The sequence below is a fragment of the Ostrinia furnacalis genome, unplaced genomic scaffold, assembly GCF_004193835.3.
Source record: "Ostrinia furnacalis isolate ACB-3 unplaced genomic scaffold, ASM419383v2 OfSCF1172, whole genome shotgun sequence".
Taxonomy (NCBI): Eukaryota; Metazoa; Arthropoda; class Insecta; order Lepidoptera; family Crambidae; genus Ostrinia; species Ostrinia furnacalis.
The window spans coordinates 1,217,707-1,244,782 of NW_021131411.1; the positions used below are offsets into that span (position 1 = coordinate 1,217,707).

The following is a 27,076-nucleotide window of genomic DNA, read 5'->3' on the forward strand; positions in this document are numbered from 1 at the left end:
TGGCTGAAGATAATTGTAGAACGCCACGATTGCTACCTTCTAAACTTAGATATAAATGTTTTCTCTTTCACGTACCTCCACGCCTCTTGCGTCGCCATAGGGCTGCTTGCCAAATGAGAACATCTCCCAGAGCGTGACGCCGTAGCTCCACACGTCACTGGCGTGGCTGAAGGTGCCGTAGTTGTAGCTAGTCCGACGCGTACCGTTTAACCTTTAAAATAACTTTTCCTCGTGGTAACATACCTCCACGCCTCTTGCGTCTCCGTAGGGCTGCTTGCCAAATGAGAACATCTCCCAGAGCGTGACGCCGTAGCTCCACACGTCACTCGCGTGGCTGAAGGTGCCGTAGTTGTAGCTAGTCCGACGCGTACCGTTTAACCTTTAAAATAACTTTTTTTTTCGTAGTTACATACCTCCACGCCTCTTGCGTCACCGTAGGGCTGCTTGCCAAATGAGAACATCTCCCAGAGCGTGACGCCGTAGCTCCACACGTCACNGAGTTGAAAAAGTACTGTTTTTGCGCCAAACGGCGTAAACGCTCTTAAACCGGTTTCTGCCGTTTTTTTTGTATCAGCCCAGTTGGAGCCAGTGAAGACGATTGCAGTATCATCGGCATAGGAAAATATTTTTGCATTGTAAAGATTTAAGTTGCATAAATCATTTATATAAATGAGGAATAGAGTGGGACCTAAAACACTCCCTTGTGGTACGCCACATGATACCTCTATGTCCTCACTCGTGCAGTCATCTATCTTTACTTTTTGCTTTCTATTAGATAGGTAAATTTCAAAAATCAAGAGCTGTCTACCTCTAATGCCAATTTTTTCTAGCTTTTTAACGAGGATAGAAGAGGAGACTGTGTCGAAAGCCTTTTTGAGGTCTATAAACACTGTGAGACATTTCTGACCATTATCTAGGGACTGTGATATTAAAGTACTTAGGGGAGGTAACTGCATCCTTAGTCGACATTTGCCGTCTAAAACCAAATTGATTTGGGGAGAGAATATTCTTAGCATCAAGATAGTTTAATAGTCTAATGTTTAACAACTTTTCAAGAATTTTCGCAAGAACTGGGAGAACCGAGATGGGTCTATAATTGTTGACGTTATCTTTTTCGCCACCTTTGTAAATCGGCGTGATTATAGATTTCTTTAAAGAGTCAGGGAAAATACCCATCTTAAAACAAACATTAGCCAAATGTGTTACAATAGGAATAATTTCATTTCTAACGTGTTTGATAAATTTTGTAGAAATGTTGTCCCATCCTGGGGCGCTATCTGATTTAAGGTTCGTTATTATACTGTTTACCTCCTTGTGGTCAGTATCCAGCAGGACAAAGGATTGTTTCTGGTTAGATAGGGTGTTTAGATAATTACTTATGTCATCATTATTTACAGATTGTTTTATTTCGCAAGCAAGCTGATTTCCAATATTTGCAAAAAACTTATTAATATAGTTAGCAGAGTCAAGAGTGGATGATTTAAGGCAGCTATACTCAACCTGCGGCCCGCGGGCCGCATGTGGCCCGCCGGGCCTTTATCAGTGGCCCGCGTACACTCAGAGATAATTGTATAGGTACTATTTTGAATTTCGCGCCCATTCGCGACGCGTCGGCGAAATAGTGCACGAGCAGCAGAGAAAAACAATAGGTAACTAGATAGCCGGCCGCGGTCGGCGGTGCGTTCCATCCAGTGAGTGTTTGGCAGAAAGGGAGGTCCGCGAGCGGGAATCCCTCTTCTACGTGAGCGCGTGTCGTTCTGTTTGCCGGTTGCAACTTGTTTTGAGTTTGACTTATTGAAGTTGTTCAGTGTTTCGTTATTGTTTTAATTTAAAAACAATGTCAGGAGTATCTTCTAAGTATAAACGAAAGATATCTGATGAAAATAGATTGTTTCAAGATGAGTGGGAAACTGAATATTTTGTTGTGCCTAACAAAAACAGTGCAGCTACTTGTTTGATATGTCGTGAAAGTATTACATTGAAGAAATACAATATTTCTCGTCATTTTACTACAAAACATAATTCGTTCAACGACACGTTTCCTCCTGGATCGTCTTTAAGAAATGAAAAATTGCAGTTTTTTAAGAGATCATTAAATCAACAACAGAATGTTATGTCTGTTGCATTGTCACAATATTATTTAGGCAGTTAATTACTGCACAGTATTTAGTACACCATTTTCTTTATTTTCTTCCATCATACACAAGAATACGCGTGCGTGAGTCAATGTTCGCTCGTATGTGAGGCCTTGTCGAATAGTATCCTGTAGGTGGGCCATCGTGCGTGTTTTGTTTTCGATGTAAACTCGCGGAGATGAACAGGCCTGGTGCTACGTAAGCTGCAAAAGTGCTACATAAACTGCAAAAGTGACACCATGCGAGCTTGCGACAATATCACGTTTAATATTTATTTATTGCTTGCAGTTTATAAACATCCTGCAAAAGCGCTACGTTTATGCCACGTGAGTGATAGCTACGTACCCTAGTGGAGTGCTACGTACCCATCAAGCGCGCCGCCCTGGCGGTGATCATCCTGGGCGGGCGGCGCAACTGCTCCGGGTCGATGCCGTGGTAGATCACGAGGGGACCCCCGGGCACTACGTACGGACGACAGCACATCAAACTCAACACTGCGGCATCTTACACAGTCGCAATAAGAGCGAGTGTGCAACAAAAATGTAGTCTGATGCGCTGTCGACTGTACCTTGCGAGGGTATTACGTACTCTGCGAGAGCACTGAGTACCTTGCGAGACTAACGCCCGTGTTCACAAACGATGCTTGTTTAAGTGAAGCAGCAAATTGAATACACAGCGTTGAATAGAGCTCTGATTGGTTCGTGTGTCTGCGTCCACGCGCACTGTGAGACCTCATAGTAATGTTTGTGAATACGGACGTATATGTAGTCCGCGATAGTACCAAGTACCCCGAGAGAGTACTACTTACCCTGCGAGAGTAAAGGTCGCGCAGCGAGAGTTGAGGCACTCACAAAAGCAGAGATTTGTATCCGTATACTAGCTAAAGTCTTGCGTATTTTGACTGATTTGTGTATTCTGTATTCAAAAATTACATTAGGGAGATTGTTTTCGCATCAACTTTCGTTGCGCGAGCTATACTGCGTACCCAGCGAGAATATTCCCTGCTAAAGTCAGCAAATAGAATTTCGTCCAATGACCCCAAGCTACCCATCCTTATCACTCGCAGTATTATAATGTGCAACCGTGCGACGGGCGGCCGTAGTAAGTGTACGAACGCGACAGCAATATAATTACACGCGAGCGATATAGACTAAAGAGCTAGTGAACGCCAGACCTACGTCATTTTATAAAAGCTGAAAGTTTGTCAGCATATGCTCCCAATAAAGGTTAGAATGTTGGTGAATCATGAAGTTTGGGTCATCGTGGCTTTGGCAGCTATACTAAAATAATTGTCTNACTTAAAAAAGTACATTCTGTGTTTTTATTATTATTTAGGCATTTAAATACTGCACAGTATTTAGTACACCATTTTCTTTATTTTCTTCCATCATACACAAGAATACGCGTGCGTGAGTCAATGTTCGCTCGTATGTGAGGCCTTGTCGAATAGTATCCTGTAGGTGGGCCATCGTGCGTGTTTTGTTTTCGATGTAAACTCGCGGAGATGAACAGGCCTTCTATTAGTTTATCGATATAAAAGTGTACAAACAAATTACTTATAATACCAATAGGCCCAATAGCTTCTCGAAACAAGCTAAATATGTATTTGCGAAGTGTGTTCATTACAACAATAATATTGGATCCAGCGGTCGACAGGAATCGAAGGCCTTAGAATCGCCAGTCTCATGCCCATAGATTCATCGGACTAGGTATTCTAGTAACGAGCCCCGCGAGACGAGCTTTTGTACCATCGCTACAGCTAGACCCTTGACAACACTAATAAACTCATCAGCTAGCTAACAGTATGTTCCTAGCAGCCAGGTCTCGATGCACGAACCGGCGGCGCTCCAGGAATCTCATGCCGGCGGCGATCTGACACGCCCAAAGCCGCAGTTCGTAGCCCGCCGAAACTTTGTCTGGATATCGGACTAGATACTCTAGTAGCGAGCCTAGTGGGACGAACTGTTGCACCATCGCTCCAGCTAGACCCTTGAAAACACTGATAAACTCACCAGCTAGCTAACAGTATGTTCCTAGCAGCTAGGTCTCAGTGCACGAACCGGCGACACTTTATCCGGGTAGCGGATTCGGTACTCCAGGAGCGTGTCGAACGGGACGAGCTTTTGTACAATACCTAGAGGTGCATCCTTGACAACCCTAATAAGCCTTTGACAATATAACCACAGAATAATAATAAGTACTACGTACAGAAGTTTTACTTCGCGAAAGTATTTAAAAAAATTTATGCTCAATGTCATTAACAATATGGTGTAATTTAGCCTGTCTCAAGAGTCAAGCACCATTTTGTTGACAAACATCAGTGATCGGCACTGCGCCGAAGCTATAGGGCTGACTTCGGTAAAATGATGTGACGTGAGGTGCCAAACTGCGGAAAATGGCGGAGGAAATACATGATTTAGCACGAATTATCATGAATAATATTAACTACTTATTTACCTCTCAGTGTCTTGAAGCAACTTAAAAAAGTACATTCTGTGTTTTTATTATTATTTAGGCAGTTAAATACTGCACAGTATTTAGTACACCGTTTTCTTTATTTTCTTCCATCATACACAAGAATACGCGTGCGTGAGTCAATGTTCGCTCGTACGTGAGGCCTTGTCGAATATCCTGTAGGTGGGCCATCGTGCGTGTTTTGTTTTCGATGTAAACTCGCGGAGATGAACAGGCCTGATATAACCAATAAACTCACCTGCTAGCTAACAGTATGTTCCTCGCAGCCAGGTCTCGATGCACGAACCGGCGGCGCTCCAGGTATCTCATGCCGGCGGCGATCTGGCACGCCCACAGCCGGAGCTCGTAGCCCGCCGATACTTTATCTGGATACCGGACCAGGTACTCTAGGAGCGAGCCCAAAGGGACAAGCTCTTGCACCATCGCTATAGATGAACCCTTCACAACACAAATAATAAACTCACCTGCTAGCTAGCAGTATGTTGATGTTCCTCGCAGCTAGGTCTCAGTGCACGAACCGGCGACACTTTATCCTCGTAACGGACTAGGTACTCCAGGAGCTTTGGTACAATACCTAGAGGTACACCCTTGACAACCAACACTAATAAGCCTTTGACAATATAACCAATAAACTCACCTGCTAGCCAGCAGTATGTTCCTTGCAGCCAGGTCCCTATGCACGAACCGGCGGCGCTCCAGGTATCTCATGCCGGCGGCGATCTGGCACGCCCACAGCCGAAGCTCGTAGCCCGCCGACACTTTGTCTGGATACCGGACTAGATACTCTAGTAGCGAGCCTAGCGGGACGAGCTCTTGTACCATCGCTAGAGGTGGACCCTGCGGAAATAATATGAATGTACTGCCTGTGTAAAATGAATAAACTATGACAGTTTGTGGCCCCAGTTGTTTCTTACACAAGATAGTAGTAGGTAGGAAGATTTAAAGAGCTGCATACCAAGGGTTAACACTGATGATATGGCAAAGTTTATTCAACTGTGCTGTTTCAACAGTCGATTTCTTTAAGGCTTCCACAGACCAATCGCGGGGCAGTAGCAGCGCAGTTTGAATGCGGGCCCGCGCAAGTTGTAATACAAGAAAATGTTTGAAGTGTGTCACACCAAATTTGAACGCGCTGAAGACAAACCAGGCGGCGCGGGAGCGGGACAGAAGCGGCGCGAACGCGGGCCCGCGCTGTTGTATTACTATGGCGGCCATATTAGCATGACACACCGGAGGCAGGGCGGTAGCAGCGCGTTGAAAGCGGTTTTCGAATATTTAAATTTTTTGACAACCGCCCGCGTTGCAACTGCGCTGCTTTCAGTGTGCCTCAGCCGCGCTGCAACTGACCCGCATTGCTTCTGACCTGCGTTTGGTCTGTGGAAGCCTTTACAGTAGCATCTCAAGGTGTATGAGAGACAGATAGAGCCGTTAACTTCACGAACTTGTGACAACATGAATTTATTGGTTATCCATTTATTGGTTATCTAACAGTAGCTAGTTTAAGTGCAACTAACATAATAAAAACACGTTTACACATTATTTAAACTTTTTGAATAACTTACCAAAGATATTCCAATCATGCGCACTATGCATCGATGCCTTAACGACATCATGGTCTTCGCTTCCGATAAAAATTCTCGCTTGTTAGTGTCTGTGTGCTGCATATGGAGTGTCTTCACGGCAACCTAAAACAATTTGTATAATCAATGCTGTGCTACTTGTAAAAACTTGGTAACTAAACTAAACAAAAAAATATATTGTACTAAGCGACCGCCCGCGNTGCCGTAGCTCCACACGTCACTGGCGTGGCTGAAGGTACCGTAGTTGTAGGACTCCATCTTGTACCACTTGAGCTCAAAATAAATGTTTTTCTTCCGGTTGTCACGTACCTCCACGCCTCTTGCGTCTCCGTAGGGCTGCTTGCCGAATGAGAACATCTCCCAGAGCGTGACGCCGTAGCTCCACACGTCACTCGCGTGGCTGAAGGTTCCGTAGTTGTAGGACTCGGGCGCGTACCACTTGATGGGCCACTTGCCGCCGCGGCTGGCCTTGTAGTAGGAGCTGTCGGTGGACAGCGCCCGCGAGAGGCCGAAGTCGCTTATTTTTGCTTGTTGTCTGAAAGAAATATGAGTTCTGTTGTAGTTGGAATTTTTTGAACGTATGATTGTACAGTCTTAAATAATACCACCTGGAAGGAGTTTAGACGCGTATAGTGGAAAGCTTAGCAACCCTAACTAAAAATTAATTTAACATAGTTTATTTGGCTGCTGTGTTATCGAGTCGATATTCTTATTAGTTTCTCGATATGAAAGTGTACAAACAAATAACTTCTAAAAACAATTGCCCTTCGAAACAAGCTTAATATAATTATGCTTATTAGAAGTGGGTTAACTACAATAATAGTCATAATTCTTTATCACATGGGATCCTGTCAGACAGGAATCTAACGCTCTAGAATCGCCAGTCTCATGCCCGTAGCTTTTGGGCTATTATGCGATCTGGCACGCCCACAGCCGAAGCTCGTAGCCCGCCGATACTTTGAGTGGATACCGGACCAGGTATTGCAGTAATAAGCCCAGCGGGACGAGCTCTTGCACCATCGCTACAGTTAGACCCTTGACAACACTAATAAACTCACCAGCTAGCTAACAGTATGTTCCTAGCAGCTAGGTCTCAGTGCACGAACCGGCGACACTTTATCCGGTAGTTTTGTCCTGTAGCGGATTCGGTACTCCAGGAGCGAGTCGAACGGGACGAGCTTTTGTACCATACCTAGAGGTGAACCCTAATAAGCCTTTTGACAATATAAATTTACCTGCTAGCTAACAGTATGTTCCTCGCAGCCAGGTCCCTATGCACGAACCGGCGGCGCTCCAGGTATCTCATGCCGGCGGCGATCTGGCACGCCCACAGCCGAAGCTCGTAGCCCGCCGACACTTTGTCTGGATACCGGACTAGGTACTCTAGGAGCGAGCCCAGTGGGACGAGCTGTTGCACCATCGCTATAGATGAACCCTTCACAACAAAAATAATAAACTCACCTGCTAGCTAGCAGTATGTTGATGTTCCTCGCAGCTAGGTCTCAGTGCACGAACCGGCGACACTTTATCCTCGTAACGGACTAGGTACTCCAGGAGCTTTGGTACAATACCTAGAGGTACACCCTTGACAACACTAATAAGCCTTTGACAATATAACCAATAAACTCACCTGCTAGCTAACAGTATGTTCCTCGCAGCCAGGTCCCTATGCACGAACCGGCGGCGCTCCAGGTATCTCATGCCGGCGGCGATCTGGCACGCCCACAGCCGAAGCTCGTAGCCCGCCGACACTTTGTCTGGATATCGGACTAGATACTCTAGTAGCGAGCCTAGCGGGACGAGCTCTTGCACCATCGCTAGAGGTGGACCCTGTGGACAATATAATGAATATATTTTTATGTAGGAAGAATAAGAAAGGCAAATGGAGCATCACACCAGGATTGTGGCCCTATTCGTTTCTTTCACAAGATGGTATAGTATTAATAGGTAGGAATATTTATTTATAAGGCTGCGCGACCGTTCCGAAAACTCAGGGTTGACACTGACATCGAAGTTCATTTAACCGTAATCTACCGTTCAACTATCGCCACTGTCAATTTCTTTACAAAAGCATGTCACGATGTGTGAGAGAGACGAAATACTTGAGGCAACAGTAATGTCTCAACTATATATTTTCCAAGGTGCAAGAAAGTCGCTAAGTATTTAGCCATTGATTGGTTATGTAACAGAAGCTATAAAATGAAACTGAAACTGATTTTAAAGTAACGTTAGCTTTTTGAACAACTCACCAAAGATATTCCAATCATGCGCACTATGCATCGATGCCTTAACGACATCATGGTCTTCGCTTCCGATAGAAATTCTCGCTTGTTAGTGTCTGTGTGCTGCATATGGAGTGTCTTCACGGCAACCTAAAACAATTTGTATAATCAATGCTGTGCTACTTGTAAAAACTTGGTAACTAAACTAAACAAAAAAATATATTGTACCTACTAAGCGACCGCCCGCGACTTCGTACGCGTGGATCCCGTTTTACCCCCATTTACATTTTTTTTAGGGGTGGAGTTTCGTAAAATCCTTTCTTAGCGGATGCCTCCGTCATAACATCTACCTGCATGCCAAATTTCAGCCCGATCCGTCCAGTGGTTTGGGCTGTGCGTTGATAGATCACTATGTAAGTCAGTCAGTCAGTCACCTTTGAGTTATATGTATTTAGATATTTAGTAAGAACTTACCTGTTGTGGCGGTTGGTCTGGAGGAGAATAAGTGGCGCGCAGCACGGAACCGAATTCGCCTTCGCCCAGAACCGCGCCTAACGTCAGCTCACTCATAGGAATAAATTCTGGAATAGAAGTAATTAAGACTTGTAAGACATCTGGAATCTTCCCCCGTTTCCTCATTATGTATACCTCGTGGTCATACTGGTATGACAAACTAGTATGACCACGAGGAAATGGGGGAANCGGGGGAATAAATGAAAACAGGGACTGGACGTCTTGATACTTGATGGTAACTCGATACAATACGTCTAATTTAATCCAACTAATTACGCGTACCTACATTATGCTTTGAAAAATGTATTAACTCTCAAGTAGGTACACCAATACCAAACCTAGAATCTTCTCTGTAATGATGATGAATAAGGAACTGACTTGCTTTAAGTAAATAAGGAACTAACCTTGCAACGTCGACAGCTGGCCCTCCGAATTGATCGATATCTCATTATAATTCTCCGCCAGCGTCACCACCGCGCTATTATTCACGGGCACTTTGTACGTATCGTTGTCATCTTGCGGCTCATCGTTGTTGTTCAGACTGTCGTTATTGAAGTCAGAAGAGAAGGACAGGTTGCGAGTGAGCAGTTCGAAGGCATTGTTGGTGGTTGGGATGGCGGGGATGGGAGGGGAGTGCGGGTGGGACATCTTGTCGCTGAGGATGTCGTGCTTGACTAGGGATAGCGTCTGGTTCATGGCGGCGCGGCTCGGCGATGGCTTCTTGGTCCGTGGCATTGTGGAGAACTGGAAAAAATGGTGGATCAAGATATTGTGTGCCAATATACAAATAAATAGGGATGTTATGGATATGTAGTTTCGGTAATGGATACGGTTACGGATATCAGATTAATATTATACCAGTTACGGTTACGGATATTTTTTTATTTCGGATAACCGAAAGTTTCGGTTACAGTTACGGATATCCATAACATCCCTGCAAATAAACTAATGCCAAGTAGTTTTCGACCTTGAGACAAGCTCATAAGGATTCGTTTTGTTTATGGGACATTGAAAGTAGTTATGTATCTGTAGTGTTGATAAATTCTGTGTAGGTACGTGTGTGAGCTTTAAATATAGGAAAGCAAATAAATTGTAAGTTTTCTGAACTATACTCACTTCTGGCAGAGGTGGTTTAGGCTTTGGGGGAACAGCGGTCATCAGGCGAGTCGGTAAACCATCAGGAACCGTGTTATAGTGTTCGATCAGTCTTTCAAGAGATTCTAGGTATGGGCCGTCGTCAATAAAAAGCCAATTGCCCTGAAACAAAACAAAATACTTGCTATTTCTGGTGGTCTACGAGTATATTAACCATGGTATAGTTTAAAAAAAGATTCGAACATATCAATTCGCCAGTCTAGCGACGCGATGGAATGTGGCAAAGGGATGGCACAGAACCAGAAATCTTGTGCTTGTAGCTCAATTGTGGCGGTATTTTTTTGGGGTTCACCAAAGTTCCACCTACCGCTCTATCAATACGCGCTGAGCTGCCCGAATCATTTATTTCAGTTTTTACAGTAGGGGTGGGCAGTGCTGTTAATTATTTGCATGCTATTTTACCTCTTTTCTTATAATGAAGTTATACGGCGTATTTTCGCTTAGCATAGTCAGCACGTAAGCGCCCGTGTGTCGCTCGCTGTAGCGCACTAGATACACGCCATCCGCCGCCTTGTCGCGGAGCGAGCGCTGTCGACAGTAATCCTCAAGCAGCTTGACGGCTTCGTCCCGATTCAGGGTGCCGTGGTACCACTGGCTTTTTGATGTTGAAGACGGCTCTGGCTTGTGGTTTTCTAGGAAAAAAATATGATTACGTCAATCAAAAGGTACACCATTAAGGTCAAAGCATATTTTAACATTGTTGACTAAAAAAACATAATCCTTCTTCTGCCGCAGTCGGGTAAAAAACACATTTTCGGGGGGCTTCTCTTTAGAGGCGTGTCTATATTTTCGAAGCGAGTTAATGACGGTCGAAGATAATGTATTATTAATTAGAGAGCAGACCTGTAGAACTACATGCCAAACATACATTTCCTAATAATGACTTACTCAATAGCTGATAACATTCTACGTGTCCGTAATGCTTTGCCAGGTCTGCTGGGGTGTCCTTTGCTAAAGTTCTCGGGTGGGCTGGTGCTTTCAGTTTCAGGAGAACCTACAAAAACAATACATAATATGAAGTATATAGAAAATCCAAGAGTAGTGGTAAAAGACCCACAAAAATTGGTTTCAAAACAGTTGTGTAGCTGCCGTCCTATCAATGCCCAAGCAACTGCACTCAGGAGGATTTGATGAGTGCTACTGACAACGCCACTCTTGTGGCGGAGTTTTGGGCTGACATTGTGTAGGTTTGTTGTCGACACGAAAAGAAGAAGAATGAACCGTAACAAATTTTGGTACAGGGCTTTTTTACGGCACACTACGCCTTGTCTTAAAATTTGAAGCTACAGGGAAGTAATGTGGGTCCTCTAATAATTATAATTAAAAATGAATGTTTATTTATTTATTTATATGAAAACCTTGTTTACCTTGATACAGTCGATGTGTCCCCGCTGCGCTGCATCGTGTAGAGGCACCTTCCCGGTAGGTGCGTGCCGCATCTGATAGTTCGCGTTCCCCTTTGTAATCAACAGCTCTGTCGTACTCGGCAAGTTGTTCTGGCATGTGTACTGTAGATAAAATAATTTATTGAGCGACTGAATTTGAAACAACATATTTTATATAGTTGGCGATTCTAAAGACAGACAGTAAAAGTGCTTTTTTAAGCCTATTTACAGAAATAAATGAGTTTTATGAGTTTTTTTATGAGACATCCCCTTTGTGTCATTGATGAGGCAAACGCGCGGAGCGGCATTTCTGCATCGTCTTACATAAAAATATCTGTAGCATGTCACACTTGCAACGGACCGCTCGTGTGCTCTGGCGATACAGTGAAATCTTTGCGGTACGGCACCGCAATGCATCGTGTGCTCTTACACTTAGGTGTTAACCCCAGGCTAGGCCCAAGCAGAAGCAAGCTCATTTAGAATTCGTTTTGACTCAATTGACGCCACCATTATTCTACCTATTATATTCATGGTACTTACGTGTAGAGGCGTGTACCCGAAGGAGTCTCGCACGTTGACAGCTGCAGTGGCACCGCTCTCTATCAACTTGGCAAGGATGATGTCGCGACCGGCGCGGGCGGCGATGTGTACCGCAGTCTGTCCGTCTTGGTCCTTTGCGTCTCGGTTGCGGTAATTAGTTCCAGTATTGTCCTATATTCATAGTACTTACGTGTAGAGGCGTGTACCCGAAGGAGTCTCGCACGTTGACAGTGGCGCCGCTCTCTATNTACGTTTGGACGGCGGAACCCTCGGTGTGAGAGCCCGACTCGCACTTGGCCGGTTTTTTTTTAAGATTATTAGCAATTGGTATTGCACAAATTACTAATAGTCCCGTTAGCCCCTCATGGTAAGCTAAATAAGCTTGTGTTACGAGTGAGCTCACCACAATAGTCGAGCGACGCGACGGTGGGATTCGAACCCGCGTTCCTCGGATCTCGAGTCGGCCACTCCGACCCCTTCACCGTTCGGCTATCGTGGCTATAATATTGTGCCAATATACAAATAACTAATGCCAAGTAGTTTTCGACCTTAAGACAAGTCAATATGGATTCGTTTTGTTTGTGGGACGTTGAAAGTGGTTATCTGTGGTGTTGATAAATTCTGTGTACATGTGTGAGTTTTAAATATAGGAAAGCAAATAAATTGTAAGTTTTCTGAACTATACTCACTTCTGGCAGAGGTGGTTTAGGCTTCGGGGGAACAGCGGTCATCAGGCGAGTCGGTAAACCATCAGGAACCGTGTTATAGTGTTCGATCAGTCTTTCAAGAGATTCTAGGTATGGGCCGTCGTCAATAAAAAGCCAATTGCCCTGAAACAAAACAAAATACTTGCTATTTCTGGTGGTCTACGAGTATTAACGAGTATTAACCATGCTATAATAGGTAGTTAAAAAAATATTCGAACATATCAGTTCGCCAATCTAGCGACGCGATGGAATGTGGCAATAGGGCCTACTAAAAATCTCGTGCAGTTTCACCGCATTTCTTAGGCTCGATTGTGGTGGTATTTTTGTGGGGATCACCAAAGTTCCACCTACCTCTGTCAATACGCACTGAGCTGCCCGAATCATTTATTTCACTTTTTACAGTAGGGGGTGGGCTGTGCTGTTAATTATTTGCATGCTATTGTTTACCTCTTTTCTTATAATGAAGTTATACGGCGTATTTTCGCTTAGCATAGTCAGCACGTAAGCGCCCGTGTGTCGCTCGCTGTAGCGCACTAGATACACGCCATCCGCCGCCTTGTCGCGCAAAGAGCGCTGGCGACAGTAATCCTCAAGCAGCTTGAATAAATCGCTTAATTATGTCGTCACTTACCTCTTTTCTTATAATGAAGTTATACGGCGTATTTTCGCTTAGCATAGTCAGCACGTAAGCGCCCGTGTGTCGCTCGCTGTAGCGCACTAGATACACGCCATCCGCCGCCTTGTCGCGGAGCGATCGCTGGCGACAGTAATCCTCAAGCAGCTTGACGGCTTCGTCCCGATTCAGGGTGCCGTGGTACCACTGGCTTTTTGACGTTGAAGACGGCTCTGGCTTGTGATTTTCTGTGAAAAAATAATGATTACGTCAATCAAAAGTTACATCATTAAGGTCAAAGCATATTTTAATATTGGTGATTAAAAAAACATAATCCTTCTGGCGCAGTCAGGTAAGAAAAACAGTTTTGGGGGACTACTCTTTAAAGGCGTGTCTATATTTTCGAAGCGAGTTAATGACGGTCAAAGATAATGTATTATTAATTAGAGAGCAGACCTGCAGAACTACATGCCAAGCATACATTTCCTAATTGTAATGACTTACTCAATAGCTGATAACATTCTACGTGTCCATAATGCTTTGCCAGGTCTGCTGGGGTGTCCTTTGCTAAAGTTCTCGGGTGGGCTGGTGCTTTCAGTTTCAGGAGAACCTACAAAAACAATACATAATATGAAGTATATAGAAAATCCAAGAGTAGTGGTAAAAGACCCACAAAAATTGGTTTCAAAACAGTTGTGAAGCTGCCGCCTTATCAATGACAGGTGCCCCTAACAAATTTTGATACAGGGCTTTTTAAAGGCATATTACGCCACTGTCTCAAAATAATGCTACAAGGAAGTAATGTGCTTCTAGTAATTATACATATAATTAAAAATGAATATGAAAACCTTGTTTACCTTGATACAGTCGATGTGTCCCCGCTGCGCTGCGTCGTGTAGAGGCACCTTCCCCGTGGGCGCGTGTCGCATCTGATAGTTTGCGTTCCCCTTGGTGATCAACAGCTCTGTTGTACTCGGCAAGTTGTTCTGGCATGTGTACTGTAGGAACAATGATTTATTAAGAGACTTAACGTTAAGTGATCTCACTCGATAATTTCTAAACTATACAAGATATCAAAAAACTGATTACTGATTCTGAAAGTGCTTCACAAGCTCTTTCAAACGGTACCAATAATAGGTTACAGAATAAACTGGATCTATCCGAAAATTCAATGTTTCAGAGCTAGCGAAGCACTTTCAGGATCAGTAACCAGCTTTTCGATATCTTGTCTAGTTTAGAAATAATCGAATGTGATCACTTATCGTTTCCACCCTGTATACCTACTATGTAGGTCCTACTTCATGTGCCTCAGGATGGACATAAAAATATGAAACCAGTTTAGACATTGATATCACCAACAATAGAACCTTTTACTTGATAGATATTACAGATATCAAATTGCGCGCGCGGCGATGTGTACCGCAGTCTGCCCGTCTTGGTCCTTTGCGTCAGTCTCGGTTGCGGTAATTAGTTCCAGTATTGTCCTAGCCTCATAGTACTTACGTGCAGAGGCGTGTACCCGAAGGAGTCTCGCACGTTGACAGTGGCGCCGCTCTCTATCAGCTTGGCAAGGATGTTGTCGCGGCCGGCGCGCGCGGCGATGTGTACTGCAGTCTGCCCATCTTGGTTCTTGGCGTCTCGGTTGCGGTAGCCGCAAGCGAGCATCTGAGACACTATGTTGAAGTCGCCGGCTTCGGTTGCCCTGTTGGGTAGAAATCGGTGGTTAGTTAATTGACGCTAGTGTCAAAAAGGCCGATTTTTTTAAAAGAACGAATATAAAGCTACTATAATTCTGGATTAACACATCGGGTCTTGTACCATGGGCAAACCCAGATAGTCGTGTTTTCTTAAGCGGTCTGTATTCATGACATATCAATGCCAACCGCACCACACAGGAACTGGTTCAGGGGTAATTAGAATTTAGATTAAGGGCTATACTTCACCGGGACACCATGGCGGCGCAACCAGTCGCCGCTACCAACAAAATGTATAGAGCTTTGCGCAACCAAACGGACACCAGGTGAGTAACTCTTTATAGGGCTGTATACATTTTGTTGGTAGCCGGCGACTGGTTGCGCCGCCATTGTGTCCCGGTGAAATATAGGGCTAAACCTCAGACTATTCTGTAGGCTTCATCCTAGTATGGCAGGGTTTATTAAAACTGTGTGAAATTATACTTGGGGGGGCACATGACGAAACGGTAGTCTACTACTTCTAGTACCCACCATAAGTATAATTTTACAAAACAATAAACTATCATTCAATCATCCAATGGAATTTGCTTTCAGATAAATAAATAATACAATTAGAAATGATAATATTTATATTCAATGAATCACTAATATAAACAGTGATTCATCTTTGCCAAACACAGATGTGTCTTGAATGAATATGGTTGCTATGATATTTTGTCAGCTACATCTTCAAAACATTCTTAAGTATGACTAGTGTTACTCATCGTGTAATTAACATTTGAATAAATATTAGTTTGTAAGTTAATAACAGTCGTATCGTACTAGCCTTAGGCAAAATTGTACGTGCGTCATTTGTCTTTTATCAAGGTTTTCTTATTTTTCTGAACTTAATTCCTTTGTAACTTTCCATAAAAATTGGCCAAGATAGAGATTCTCAGATCACGAAATGAATGTTACATTCGTATTTTTTTATCGAATGAAATCGAATATTTTAAAGGACAGTCGACTCGATTAGTCCGCAACAAGTGGTAGCACTGGAGATGTGTATTTCACCCAACGCAACGTTTATCTCTATGTATTTTGTGATAACGCAACGCTAATGTCTATTGCAAGAAAACACAACTTGATGCCCTTCAAGTGCCAGCTTCCCGCATTTGAAATAGCTCTAAGTAGCTCCTAATTAAGATCTAGTTTTATAATTACTTCCAAAACTATGATACCTACATTTAATTGTATCATTACGACCACATGGCATTATAATGAACATGCGTGTGTAAGTAATTATCACACTTTAGACTCATATGGTATTCCAATCAGAGTTCAATGCAGTGACTAGTCGTGTTTGGTATTTTATGAAAGGAAAAATATAGTAGCTACATACATTAGTACATAGTATTGTATTATTGTCATCACCCTGTCTTTGTTGCACATGATTTAGTACAAAGTTTGTACAGTGGGGGCTTTCAAATTTATCCAATAAATGCATTCAACAGGAAATCGTCCATAAAGTGTTGTGTATTATGTACTTGTGTGGCTGCGCTGTACTTCAATGCAACATGAATAAAACAATGAGTTCAATGACCCCAGAAGAAATTCTATTGATTTGAGTTTGAGAAAATGTATTTAAGTATGTGACATATATTTTAGCAAAATCTAGAAGTATCTAATCGAATAAGTTTGATACAAGTATTTACTTCTTAGAAATTTAAAAAAGCACAATAAAACAGTACAGTAGTAAGAAAAAACACAACAACAAAATAATGTTAAAAGGTATTTGTAAGATGCTTTGTATAGTCTGTCTAGGTATCTTCTGTTACTCAAACAACGAAACACAAATGAAAAATTAAGGGCAATTTGAGTTGCTATCATCTTAATAGAACTTCCTACTTCAACTGATAAGCCCTATTGAGCGATGAGAGCTGGAGAATAACAAAAACATTGTCTATTATGGTTGTTGATTGAAACTTATTAGATTTGATAGCATGAGAAATACTTTCCGTTTAAATAAATCTCTCTTTTATAACGGGTTCGACTAAAAAGGTTAAAGAATAAAAATAATAGTAACCTAAACGTAATAATCACAATTATCAACTCACCGATGCAAAAGATTTGTTGTTCCCTGAGTACGAGACTCGTGAGGTGGAGGTTGCCCTTTGCAAACAACAGACAGTCGGGTGACGAGCCCATTGGAGTCCCCACGGTAATGTTGTATGAGAGTATCCAGTCCGTGGACTGTTGTGTGCTCTTCGATGGAGAAGAATGCATCTTCACCATGTCTCCGAATTTGATAATGCACTACTTCCCCCTGCAGCAAATGTTTTATTTTTAATCTTAGTATTTTTAATAATAACAGAATAGAATCATAAGGAAAATATAATACTAAATCTCAAATAAGAGGATAATATGAAACAAAGCAATTTTTTAATTTAACTATGAATTATTATTTTTTTTCCTTTCTTCAAGTACATAAATATTATGCTAGGATTATTATTATATTAAACATTATTGAACAGTTTTAAAGATTTTTAAAAAATAGTTGGAAGAACTGCCCAACACAATGAAAACTTTACTCTGATAGACTTTGAGGTTATAACATAAAGAAAACTTCTTACTTGATGTAAAACAGAAAGCACATAATCTCCAGGCGAAGTGTTGCTCTCACGTACCAAGAAAACACCATCCTCACCTTCTACAACCAATTTAAAATAATGTTTAAATAAAAAACAGGCTCAAGTAAACAAACAACTTTTCCAAATGATTAACATCACTTACCTTCCTTTAACAAGTTTTCAGCAGTGTCTCGTGATATTTTCCCATGGAACCAGTTCACGTTATCCTCTCTGTTCATCCTCAATAAGAACGAATTTGTCTGAAAAGTTAATTGAAAACTTGTTCAACAAGTATCAGATGACTGACAAACTTCTCCTTGAGCATTTCATAGCGCGGAAATGACAATTCACATTAAACTAAACTGTGTTTGAGACGATTGAATAAAGCGTCACTCATTCACAAACCCATTTATGAAATTAATTTAAAATATTTTATTGTGTTAATTTACGCGTAATCAAACTTTACAAACTACTCGCCATATTTCATTCTATTTCTTTCTAACACTATTATTTACACGTTCAAGAAACCAAACAAATCGTAAAAACAGGAACAGAATATTGCTATCTCGTTCAGCAGAAGCGTACTTAGTAAAGGGAAAAAGAGACAGAGATAACTTTGCTGTCTCTTTGTATTAGTCCGATTAATATTGTAAACGTCACATACTACAGAACTCAAATAAGAAACTGATAAGAACTTCAATGATGATTCATTTATTATAAAACCTAATTAATAAGAGGTAATTAATTAATGGTTTATCGTTAATAAATATTTTAGAAATATTACTTACCTTCAACAATATGAATGACGTCATGGTTGTTATCATGATATCCACTTCACAAACACCAAAATATTGACAATATTTAAATTGTTCTAACTTATTTATTTTCCCCGCGTTTATTAACACACATTTTCGTTGATAATTAAGATTAGATTTTTAACACGAATTATTCAGATTTAGTGGTGGCGGTAAGCGGAGTGCGTCTAGCAAGCAACCGGCAGACAGGCGCGGTATCCCCGACTCTGCCTTCCAGCGAATGACTCATAGCAAGGTCAATTCCGAGAAATGAATCACCAACGTACTCAGTTCTACAATGGTATATGTAGTACGACGCATTCCCTCAGTCACAGCACAACTTCATTATTGTATAGTGGCTTGTAAATATAGCCATAAATTAATAGAACACGAGGTAATAGATGTAACTATTAGGAAGATAACTGTAGGTTAGACAGTTGGTTAAATTTAATACGTTATGCTAGTTATTTAAGTATTTATTTTAACACTATCTCTCACTGATGACTTCAGATACCTTTTAAAGCAATACCTAATTCCTATTTCAGCAGCAAAAAGGCGGTCTTAATGATTTACTAATGGTGCATCATGGTTATGTTTACTTACTTTAGTTAGAGAGAAGTACTTAACGCGTGATGGATCTTGTAAGAATCCTTTTGGATACGAATAGTTAGTTATTAACATACGTTTTAACTATTGTCATCCATAACATAATGGCTTTCTGTGTTGGAAATGTTCTACCACCTTACCTACTGAGTAATGCTAGGTTTTACATTACTTTAGTTGCCTTCATTTAGAAAATTATGGGTTATCTTATCTTAATATTAATTGGTAGTCTATCACATTATACTGTGGTGGATAGATGGACGGACTTGGGGAAGGGAATCCTGGATGCTTTGTTATTTTAAAATGTAATCTTTAAAGGCTTTTACTTAAGTCCAAAGGAACCCTAACAGCCGTCCGTATGACTGCGCAATCAGATACTGGTGACTCATTATATCTCTACCTATTTCATTAAGTCTCGCGAATAATAAGATCTCGTGTGAATAAGCTTTATAATGCTCAATAATCTCAGTGGTTACCTAGTTACCTACCTATATTTTGAAATATTTGTGTGCAAACCTTACAGAAAAGTTCGTGCTTTTATCGTTTCTAATTTCGCTACTCTATTTATTGGCTGCTCAGTGTTTACTTTTTGCCTTGTTTAACGTAATATTTATTTCTTAGTGTGTAGCTAATAGCTATACTTACATATTTCTTTTAAAACATTATTTATAACAATGAATAAGAAATATTATTCTGTGAAAGTTTGTAAGCGCCATGCGATCAAGTAACGATCAGTAAATGGCGACTTTTTTAGATCGTTCGAAATGCGGGATAAGGCCATTTTATGGATCAACATAGGCACCTCTTTAGAAAGCATTCCCCAGAGTTCTAGAAGCGGTGGACAAACCAGTCCCCAAGTTTGTTTACCTCACGAATGCTGTTTATTTACTTTCGTTCGACGTTCGTCCGCGACTGTAACCTGTCTCTATTCTGTGTGCAGGCGCAACCATAAAGCGTTCTTACGTAAATGTTAGTCGTTTTGTTTTGTAATGGCCAGGCTATTGCGCTTGATCGGCTTCTAAGACTCATAAGTAGTATTCTTATAGTGTTTCAAAGTAGGTTAGGTAAGAAACTGCGACTCTATCTTACGTGAATTCGAATTAAAATGGGTGTGTAGGCACGTGCCCATAATGCCCCTTTGAAAATCTGTAGGTAAATGTCCAATTAACTGTCCTAGACAAAACAATTGAATTTTCTAATGTAGGTAAGTAAGTAATACCTCTTTTTTCAATTGTTTTCTAGTCAAATTAGGAGAGTTGGCGACGGGCATTAGGACATGAGCAATCAATATTTTTTTGCAATGAATCCAAGTCAGTAAGTCATCCATAAAATAGACTTCTGTACCTCCTAATGCACAGACTGTTCTGCTGAGCTATTGCTGACTAAGTTTGTAACACCATGGATTTAATATAATTAACATCATCTCATCATCAGCTCACTTAGTCGATTGTGAGCTAACGAGAGGAACAGACTGATGTGTTTGGCACGAGCTGGAAGGACGAATAAGTCGACAAACTAATAATAACGCTCATATCAAATTCACGCCCACGCTTTGAATACACTTTAATTAGAATTAGATGTCAACCAGTCGTAAAAGATAAGCACTCTACAAAATACTTAAAATATTTTTTCCAAACCGGTTGTCGCAAAGATGACTTTAATTGGTATTCTGCTGATGAAAACGCTAATACCTATTTGTTCTATTAAAGTAATAGTTCCTAGAAAACCACTACCATAATGAGTAAGATAGTTTAGCTTGACTACATCGTAGTATCTGGTAGATGGTATTTTACCGTGTATGGATGTCGGATGTAAACATAATTTGTAGGTACCTAGGTACTTAGTTAATACTTACATAAAGGTACATCATACAAAACCTTTTCTTGTCATAAATTAAATTACATAATAGTTTTTTTGTGATGTTATCATGCGATAAATAATTAAAAACTATAAGCAGATGAGGCGAGTTCTTTTCGTTTCGTTTAGTGCACTGCTCCCAGCGGAGACATGCCTCTCGTTTTCATTAAGTTCAGGTTTATTTTCAGACCCTATTAGGGTCCTATTATACTTAGCTTAAAGAATAAATACACCACCACAAAATAAAATGTTTCTACATAATTAAAAGTAAAAAAGTAGGTATAATTTTGGCATTCCAAACCCCAGTTAGTCCCTCCCTGGCATTCGATATTATTCCCTCCCTATTATCAATATTTTCAAACAGGTATTCTATTATTGTATTATATGAATCAGACACTTATTTTTATAATAGAAATTAATCCGGTTTCTCACGAGTTCGTAATTTCTGTCATAAACTAGACAAGAAAAAGTTAATTAGCTTCTTGAGCGGAAGTTCTGGATCAGACATGGTACTCGTACATGCAGATACGATTAGAGAAAACTCGTTATATCTCATTATTGAGTATAAAAATATATTAAAACGAGACCAACGCTTTGCAGCGCATGGACCGAAGCTGTAGTTGTACCTTAAATTAGGGGTGGGTTTAGTTATAGGTACGTGTAAAGTCTATTTTCTAAAATAGAGACTCACATTATCTATTCACGGAAAATCGTACTAAGTAATGATGTAGGTAAAAACTTACATGTCTCTCTATTAAGACCTCTCATTTTAGAGTTTTGCATTCAGCAGAGGGGTCTCATCTCAGCCCTACATTATTTAATTTGATTTAAAACGTAAGTACCTACCTACTCTACATTTCAAGATAGGAAATTAGTGTAGGATTCGAATAATGTAAGAATCAAATATTGTACAATTATCTAGCTGAAACATTTTCTACATAGGTACTCTTTATACCTGGTAAAAGTTGATAAATTCTTAGGTGGACATACAACAATTTTAAAAGATATTTACAAATAATGTTTTCTTTTTTCTTTACAGAAACACTTTGACATATTCAAAGATGATAAGATGTCCCCAGACTGGCGAAAGTAGCGGTCGTGACGTTTAAAAATAAATTTCAAAATGAGGGAAATTAGACTATCGCTAGACCGTTTAATGTGAGATGATTATGAGCACGAGCAAACTCGTATTGCATGGCTAGTCCGTCAAGGCAGCTTGGAGCCACGTCGCGGTGACTCACTCCACTTTCTACGGCAGTGGGTAGCGGTCGATGACACCAGCCTGTTTGCTCCCGATACCCGTACTGGGCACATACTATTGTGAACTGCTGATCTAATCGATTATTTACCTACCTACTTACACACATATTAAGCTATCCCATGTATGGCTGTCACTGATTAACGACGTCAGTACGTTTCTTATGCGAAAAGAAAATACTAGAGAACGTAGACTCTACATTTATGTTAACTGCGTATTCGCTGCATAGTTTGCTGTGTGTACCCAGGAACATGTGTCTGACGTATTTGAGTACACGATTCAACACGTGCTATAGTGCATATTAATTAGGTAATTCATATACGTGACTGAAAACTTGATAAATTTCCATGAAATTAAATTTTTATGCTATGACTCAGGCATTAGGGTAGCGCGTTTTTCGACTGTCTTAGCTTGTAAAACGTATCGTCTTTAATGCCATTGTTTATGCGAGATTTAAGATAAAGACATTGACTCGACCTCACAACCAGTGCAAAACGAGCTTCACTAAGCAACGACATTGAGCTTGAGTCAGAGATCCGATTGTTTGTGCAAAAACTGAACGGTAGCGCCGATGAGGTAATCGCCGGATCTATGAATGAAAAAACATATAAAAAACCCACCGAATATAACTGTAAGCTTAGCAAGAAACGAGAAAGATTAGTTTTGCAACAATAAACTCTATAATAGAGGTCCAAAGACGAGTTTTAGTAATCATCGCTAAGACGCCATTTGATTTTGATAGATCTTGCAGATACGAATAGAATGAGTCACCTGCACTTCTAATGCGTAAAATTGGCTAAAAAAGCTTGGCACCGGCTCTTAGTTCTTTCAAAAAACCTACTTTTATTTATTTATTGAGATTCTTTTTGAGACTTCTTACTCCTAAGTACGAACTTTTAAATGTTAATAACATTAACAAAAACCCAAGGCTTCTGTGTGGAATNGTGGAATTCTGATTTTTACGGAACCATGCAATTATGCATCAGCGGTGCAAAGTTTTTTTACAGTGGACGGAAGCACTCCTTTAAAAAATAATTCTAGATAATTATTCACACGCGTCTTAATTTTGGCGTATCATCATCAATCAATGAAATCCAGGCTATGCACGGCTGGAACAAAGAGCTACAAACAGATGACAAAGATTTCCCACCGTTTTCAGGAACTGCTACTGCCAGCCTATTCCTTCTTCACCTTTTCACCCAAAGTTAATTTATAACCAACTTAAGTGTTGTAACGTACACACATAGGGAGAGGTTAACAGGTCTTTAAATAAACTAATTACAGCTTAATTACAGTTTTATTTTAACATGGCATAATATTGTTTAATCATGTACAAAAAACGATAGCTAACATGGTAAAAACATGACCATATAGTAAACATTTCAACGTAAAAAATAATATTATGAAATAAGCAGTAAATAATAGCTTATTGAGATTCTTAAGATATAGAAATCGTTATATAGTAACTAATTACTTATACTATTATGTATCGACGCAATATCTACGTAGAGTAGATTTTTAATACATAACTCACTTTATTATGACATTACTTTGGACTTACATTTAAGCGATCATAATTTGTATGAAATAAAATGTATCATTAGTAAGCATTATAAATTAGTTTTNTGTGGAATTCCGATTGTCACGGACGGAACCATGGAATTATGCATCAACGGTGAAAATGTTTATTTTACAGGGGACGGAAGCTCTCATTTAAAAAATAATTTTACGTAATATTTCACACGTGTCTTAATTTTGGCGTATCATCATCAATCATTGTAATCCAGGCTATGCACGGCTGGACATAAACCTCAAACAAAGAGCTACAAACAGATGAGACAAGATTTCCCACCGTTTCCAGGAGCTTTCTGCCTATTCCTTCTTCACCCACGGTCAATTTATTACCAACGTAAATGTTGTTGTAAAATACACACATAGGGAGAGGTTTACAGGTCTTTAAATAAACGAATTACAGCTTAATTACAGTTTTATTTTAACATGGCATAATATTGTTTAATCATGTACAAAAAACGATAGCTAACATGGTAAAAACATGACCATAAAGTAAACATTTCAACGTAAAAAATAATATTATGAAATAAGCCGTAAATTATAGCTTATTGAGATTCTTAAGATATAGAAATCGTAATATAGTAACTAATTACTTATACTATTATGTATCGACGCAATATCTACGTAGAGTAGATTTTTAATACATAACTCACTTTATTATGACATTACTTTGGACTTACATTTAAGCGATCATAATTTGTATGAAATAAAATGTATCATTAGTAAGCATTATATTTTAGTTTTACTGTCCAATATAATTTGAATGTAAATACCTTAAATACAGCAGCAGTACAGATTTTAAGTTTGATTGATAAGTTTTTCGATAAAGACCTAAACTAAAAACATTTCACTTGATTAATAAATAGGTACAAAAGTATTTAAGGTGAAAAAACTTCGTTGTACCTAAATATAAATACTAAAACTAATTTAACCTACCGCTTATCACAAGCTACATATTTACAAATGCTTATTTATATGAAAACAATAAATTTTGAGATTCACTTGTAGAGCATTAATACTTGTTCATATACTAATCTATTTGGACATAAAAAATCAACGAAGGGTGGTATCACTAATTTATTGACTTTCTGTAAGCCAACAATGCGAAGAGATTATTCTGGTTTTACTTGATTTAAGTGTTAAAGCTGAAAATGACTAAACAAATACGTTTAAAAAGCATTTATAATAATAAAAGTAATGGAATAGGAATGCTAATGGTAGTCATATTGGATACAGGTACATTTAATTGGACGGAAATATTTTTTAATCTAATATTTTTATACACTGAGTTTGTAAAATGCGAAGATTAAAATCAAAGGAATGAGTATTCAAATGTAAAATTAAACAGAGTAAAAAGCCTTAATTACTTAAATTTCATGCATTGCTTTATCACAGCATAAAATATACCTTCAAAGTCATTTCATTAGCATTTGCCTTTTAAAAATAAGAAGATAATAAACAACTTTTCAAACCAATTTTCGTACGATTTGCATAAAATTTTAACGAATCTGATATAGATTAATAAATTCAATAATAATAGGCAAGTTATTACGAAGACTTTTCAGCTCGTATGTATTCTTAAAGTTACCTTATAATTAACTTAAAATACCTACGTCATTCGTAACTAAAGCTACTGTGCAACTAATTAACTCGTGACAAATAGGTTTCGGAAATAATAAGCCAAAATGACATTAAGTAATTAATTAATCATTAACTAAAGATAAATATTTACATCACTTAAACTACGTATTCGTAATAAACGGCATATTTTTGTTTTGATATAAACATTTTATCGTACTGAATTTGTCATTTTTATTACTTTTAATTTTGTTTCAGGAGATAGGTACCAAAGAAATAACCAACATAATTTTTGAGTGTTCTGAATAAAAATATTTCCTCTTGCGATGTGAGGGGAGAGGTCTTCATTTTCTGTTTTCGATGTTCACGGCATGATTCTGATTATTTTGTAGCTGATACATTCGATCATTTCAGCGATCACGATTTGAAAATTTAGACATAAGTCGCGTCGTTCTTATTCTACCAATAAAGATCAATTCTCATTTGTTTTCATAACTCCCTATTTCTTAATCAATAACTTATTCGCGTGGTGGTCACGTGTAGCAGTTATCCTCGTCAGCGTGGTCGAAGCAGTCGATGGTGCCATCACACAGCTGCGCGAGAGTGATGCAGCGTCCGTCCACACATCGCAGCTCTCCACTCGGGCAGGGGGATGCGTGGGAACTCATAGACGACATCCCACCAGGCGCACCAGATCCTCCTGGAATACCCGGACCGTTGGAATCGCTCAGTCCACTCGGCCCACTTTGTGGCGGGGAATAATCATCCTCTTTGTCTATGGTCGTGCCGTTTGTTTCGGGAGAGTCTGGTGGGTCTTGCTGAGCTGCTTTCTGGAATCAGAAACATTATCTTATCTTATTAGATACCTAATAATTTTGAAATTATGTAATGTTGCGTTAGTTGGATCTTAAATCTCTTTTAAATCTTAAATCTCTCTTAGATCTATAGGTACTCGTACGTACATATGAAAAGATGAAAATATAATCGAGATACTCACCCTTAATAACGCTGCACCATCGATGACCTTCTCGAGTTTGCTTATCGTTTTATCCAGGTGCGTGAGCTCAGGTTCGGCTTTGATCGCAGCTGGTTCGTTTGCAGGCGCCTTCCGCGTGCCTTCGTCTCGTTTTTTCTCGTCTCCCTTATCAATATCATCGAAGAACCCTAGATCCCCGATGTTCACGTCTTCCGCTGATTCCGTCTTTTGTTTCTTTTCTACTACTTTTCTGCCATACTGAGGCTTCCTGGTCGTTTCAGGTTTTTCTTCTTCAGGGTTTTCTGGGGGGCGAACGAAGCTGACCTTTGGTCGGGTGTACGGCGTCAAACGGGAGAGCGAAGGACGTCGAGTAAAGTTCCGCTTGAGCGCGTTACTGCTGTCACTTGTGACCAGAAGCTCCTTACTGCTTTCTGCATCTACAGACAAAAAATAATAAAAGTTTTAGTGTGATTTTTTTTAAATTTTCATTGGATAACAGCGCGTTGAAATCTTTTGTATGGAGTCGAATTTTAAAATATTTTTTATCCTTATTTACTACTATTTATTTCTGTGTGACATGTTGAAACTACAATATTTATGTAATGCACATGATGTGTAATATAGTAATAATTTATTTATCACTCTGGCCAGAGCCATCTTTCTCATTCTTTCAGATTATTTACTGTACTGCGCGTTTTTGAGATAATAAATTTTTGCGTTGTTTATTGGTCCCTCAAATAAAGGATAAGTGGAAAAGATATAAGATTTTAAACTTTCGCGTTCCATTTCGACTTAAATAGAAAGACACGG

General features: G+C 39.9%; 3 protein-coding genes across 7 annotated transcripts in view; all 3 read right to left on the bottom strand.

Moving 5' to 3' along the window:
- Positions 1-359: 359 nt before the first annotated feature.
- LOC114351668 (tyrosine-protein kinase Shark-like) lies at positions 360-18,664 on the bottom strand. 2 transcript variants are annotated; one of them, XM_028302956.1, is made up of 16 exons: positions 18,417-18,664; positions 17,792-17,888; positions 17,632-17,708; positions 17,116-17,324; positions 14,829-15,027; positions 14,183-14,323; positions 13,830-13,935; positions 13,452-13,573; positions 13,160-13,267; positions 12,695-12,835; positions 9,330-9,669; positions 8,887-8,993; positions 8,440-8,562; positions 7,821-8,020; positions 6,548-6,725; positions 360-461 (listed from the first exon to the last, which is right to left on the bottom strand). In XM_028302956.1, the coding sequence occupies exons 1-16, from the start codon at positions 18,450-18,452 to the stop codon at positions 375-377; spliced, it is 2,271 nt and encodes a 756-aa protein (XP_028158757.1). In that variant the 5' UTR covers positions 18,453-18,664; the 3' UTR covers positions 360-374. The 2 variants fall into 2 exon arrangements, with proteins under 2 accessions (XP_028158757.1, XP_028158756.1); XM_028302955.1 differs by having other exon boundaries at positions 360-496; positions 6,412-6,725.
- On the bottom strand, positions 5,229-6,316 carry LOC114351670 (tyrosine-protein kinase Shark-like). Its single transcript, XM_028302957.1, has 2 exons — positions 6,173-6,316; positions 5,229-5,447 (listed from the first exon to the last, which is right to left on the bottom strand). Exons 1-2 carry the CDS (start codon positions 6,272-6,274, stop codon positions 5,244-5,246), a joined length of 306 nt encoding a protein of 101 aa, XP_028158758.1. The 5' UTR covers positions 6,275-6,316; the 3' UTR covers positions 5,229-5,243.
- A 5,658-nt stretch (positions 18,665-24,322) lies between the features above and the next one.
- Positions 24,323-27,076, bottom strand: part of LOC114351758 (uncharacterized) — a 77,776-nt gene continuing 75,022 nt past the window's right edge. For all 4 annotated transcript variants that reach the window (XM_028303069.1, XM_028303070.1, XM_028303071.1 and 1 more), the window contains exons 9-10: positions 26,288-26,703; positions 24,323-26,120 (exon numbers count right to left, since the gene is read on the bottom strand). In XM_028303069.1, coding sequence (XP_028158870.1) covers positions 25,824-26,120; positions 26,288-26,703 — 713 coding nt within the window. In that variant the 3' untranslated portion in view covers positions 24,323-25,823. The remainder of the gene's footprint in view (positions 26,121-26,287; positions 26,704-27,076) is intronic.

Bases quoted from the DNA above. Each gene is read 5' to 3' on its own strand.
- LOC114351670 (XM_028302957.1), bottom strand. From the start codon at position 6,274: ATGCAGCACACAGACACTAACAAGCGAGAATTTTTATCGGAAGCGAAG. The intron at 5,448-6,172 runs GTAAGTTATTCA...TTATTTCCGCAG, and splicing joins GCATGATTGGAATATCTTTG to GGTCCACCTCTAGCGATGGT.
- LOC114351668 (XM_028302955.1), bottom strand. From the start codon at position 18,452: ATGATAACAACCATGACGTCATTCATATTGTTGAAG. The intron at 17,325-17,631 runs GTAAGAAGTTTT...CATTTGCTGCAG, and splicing joins TGCTTTCTGTTTTACATCAA to GGGGAAGTAGTGCATTATCA. The intron at 13,936-14,182 runs GTAAACAAGGTT...TTGTTTTTGTAG, and splicing joins GACACATCGACTGTATCAAG to GTTCTCCTGAAACTGAAAGC.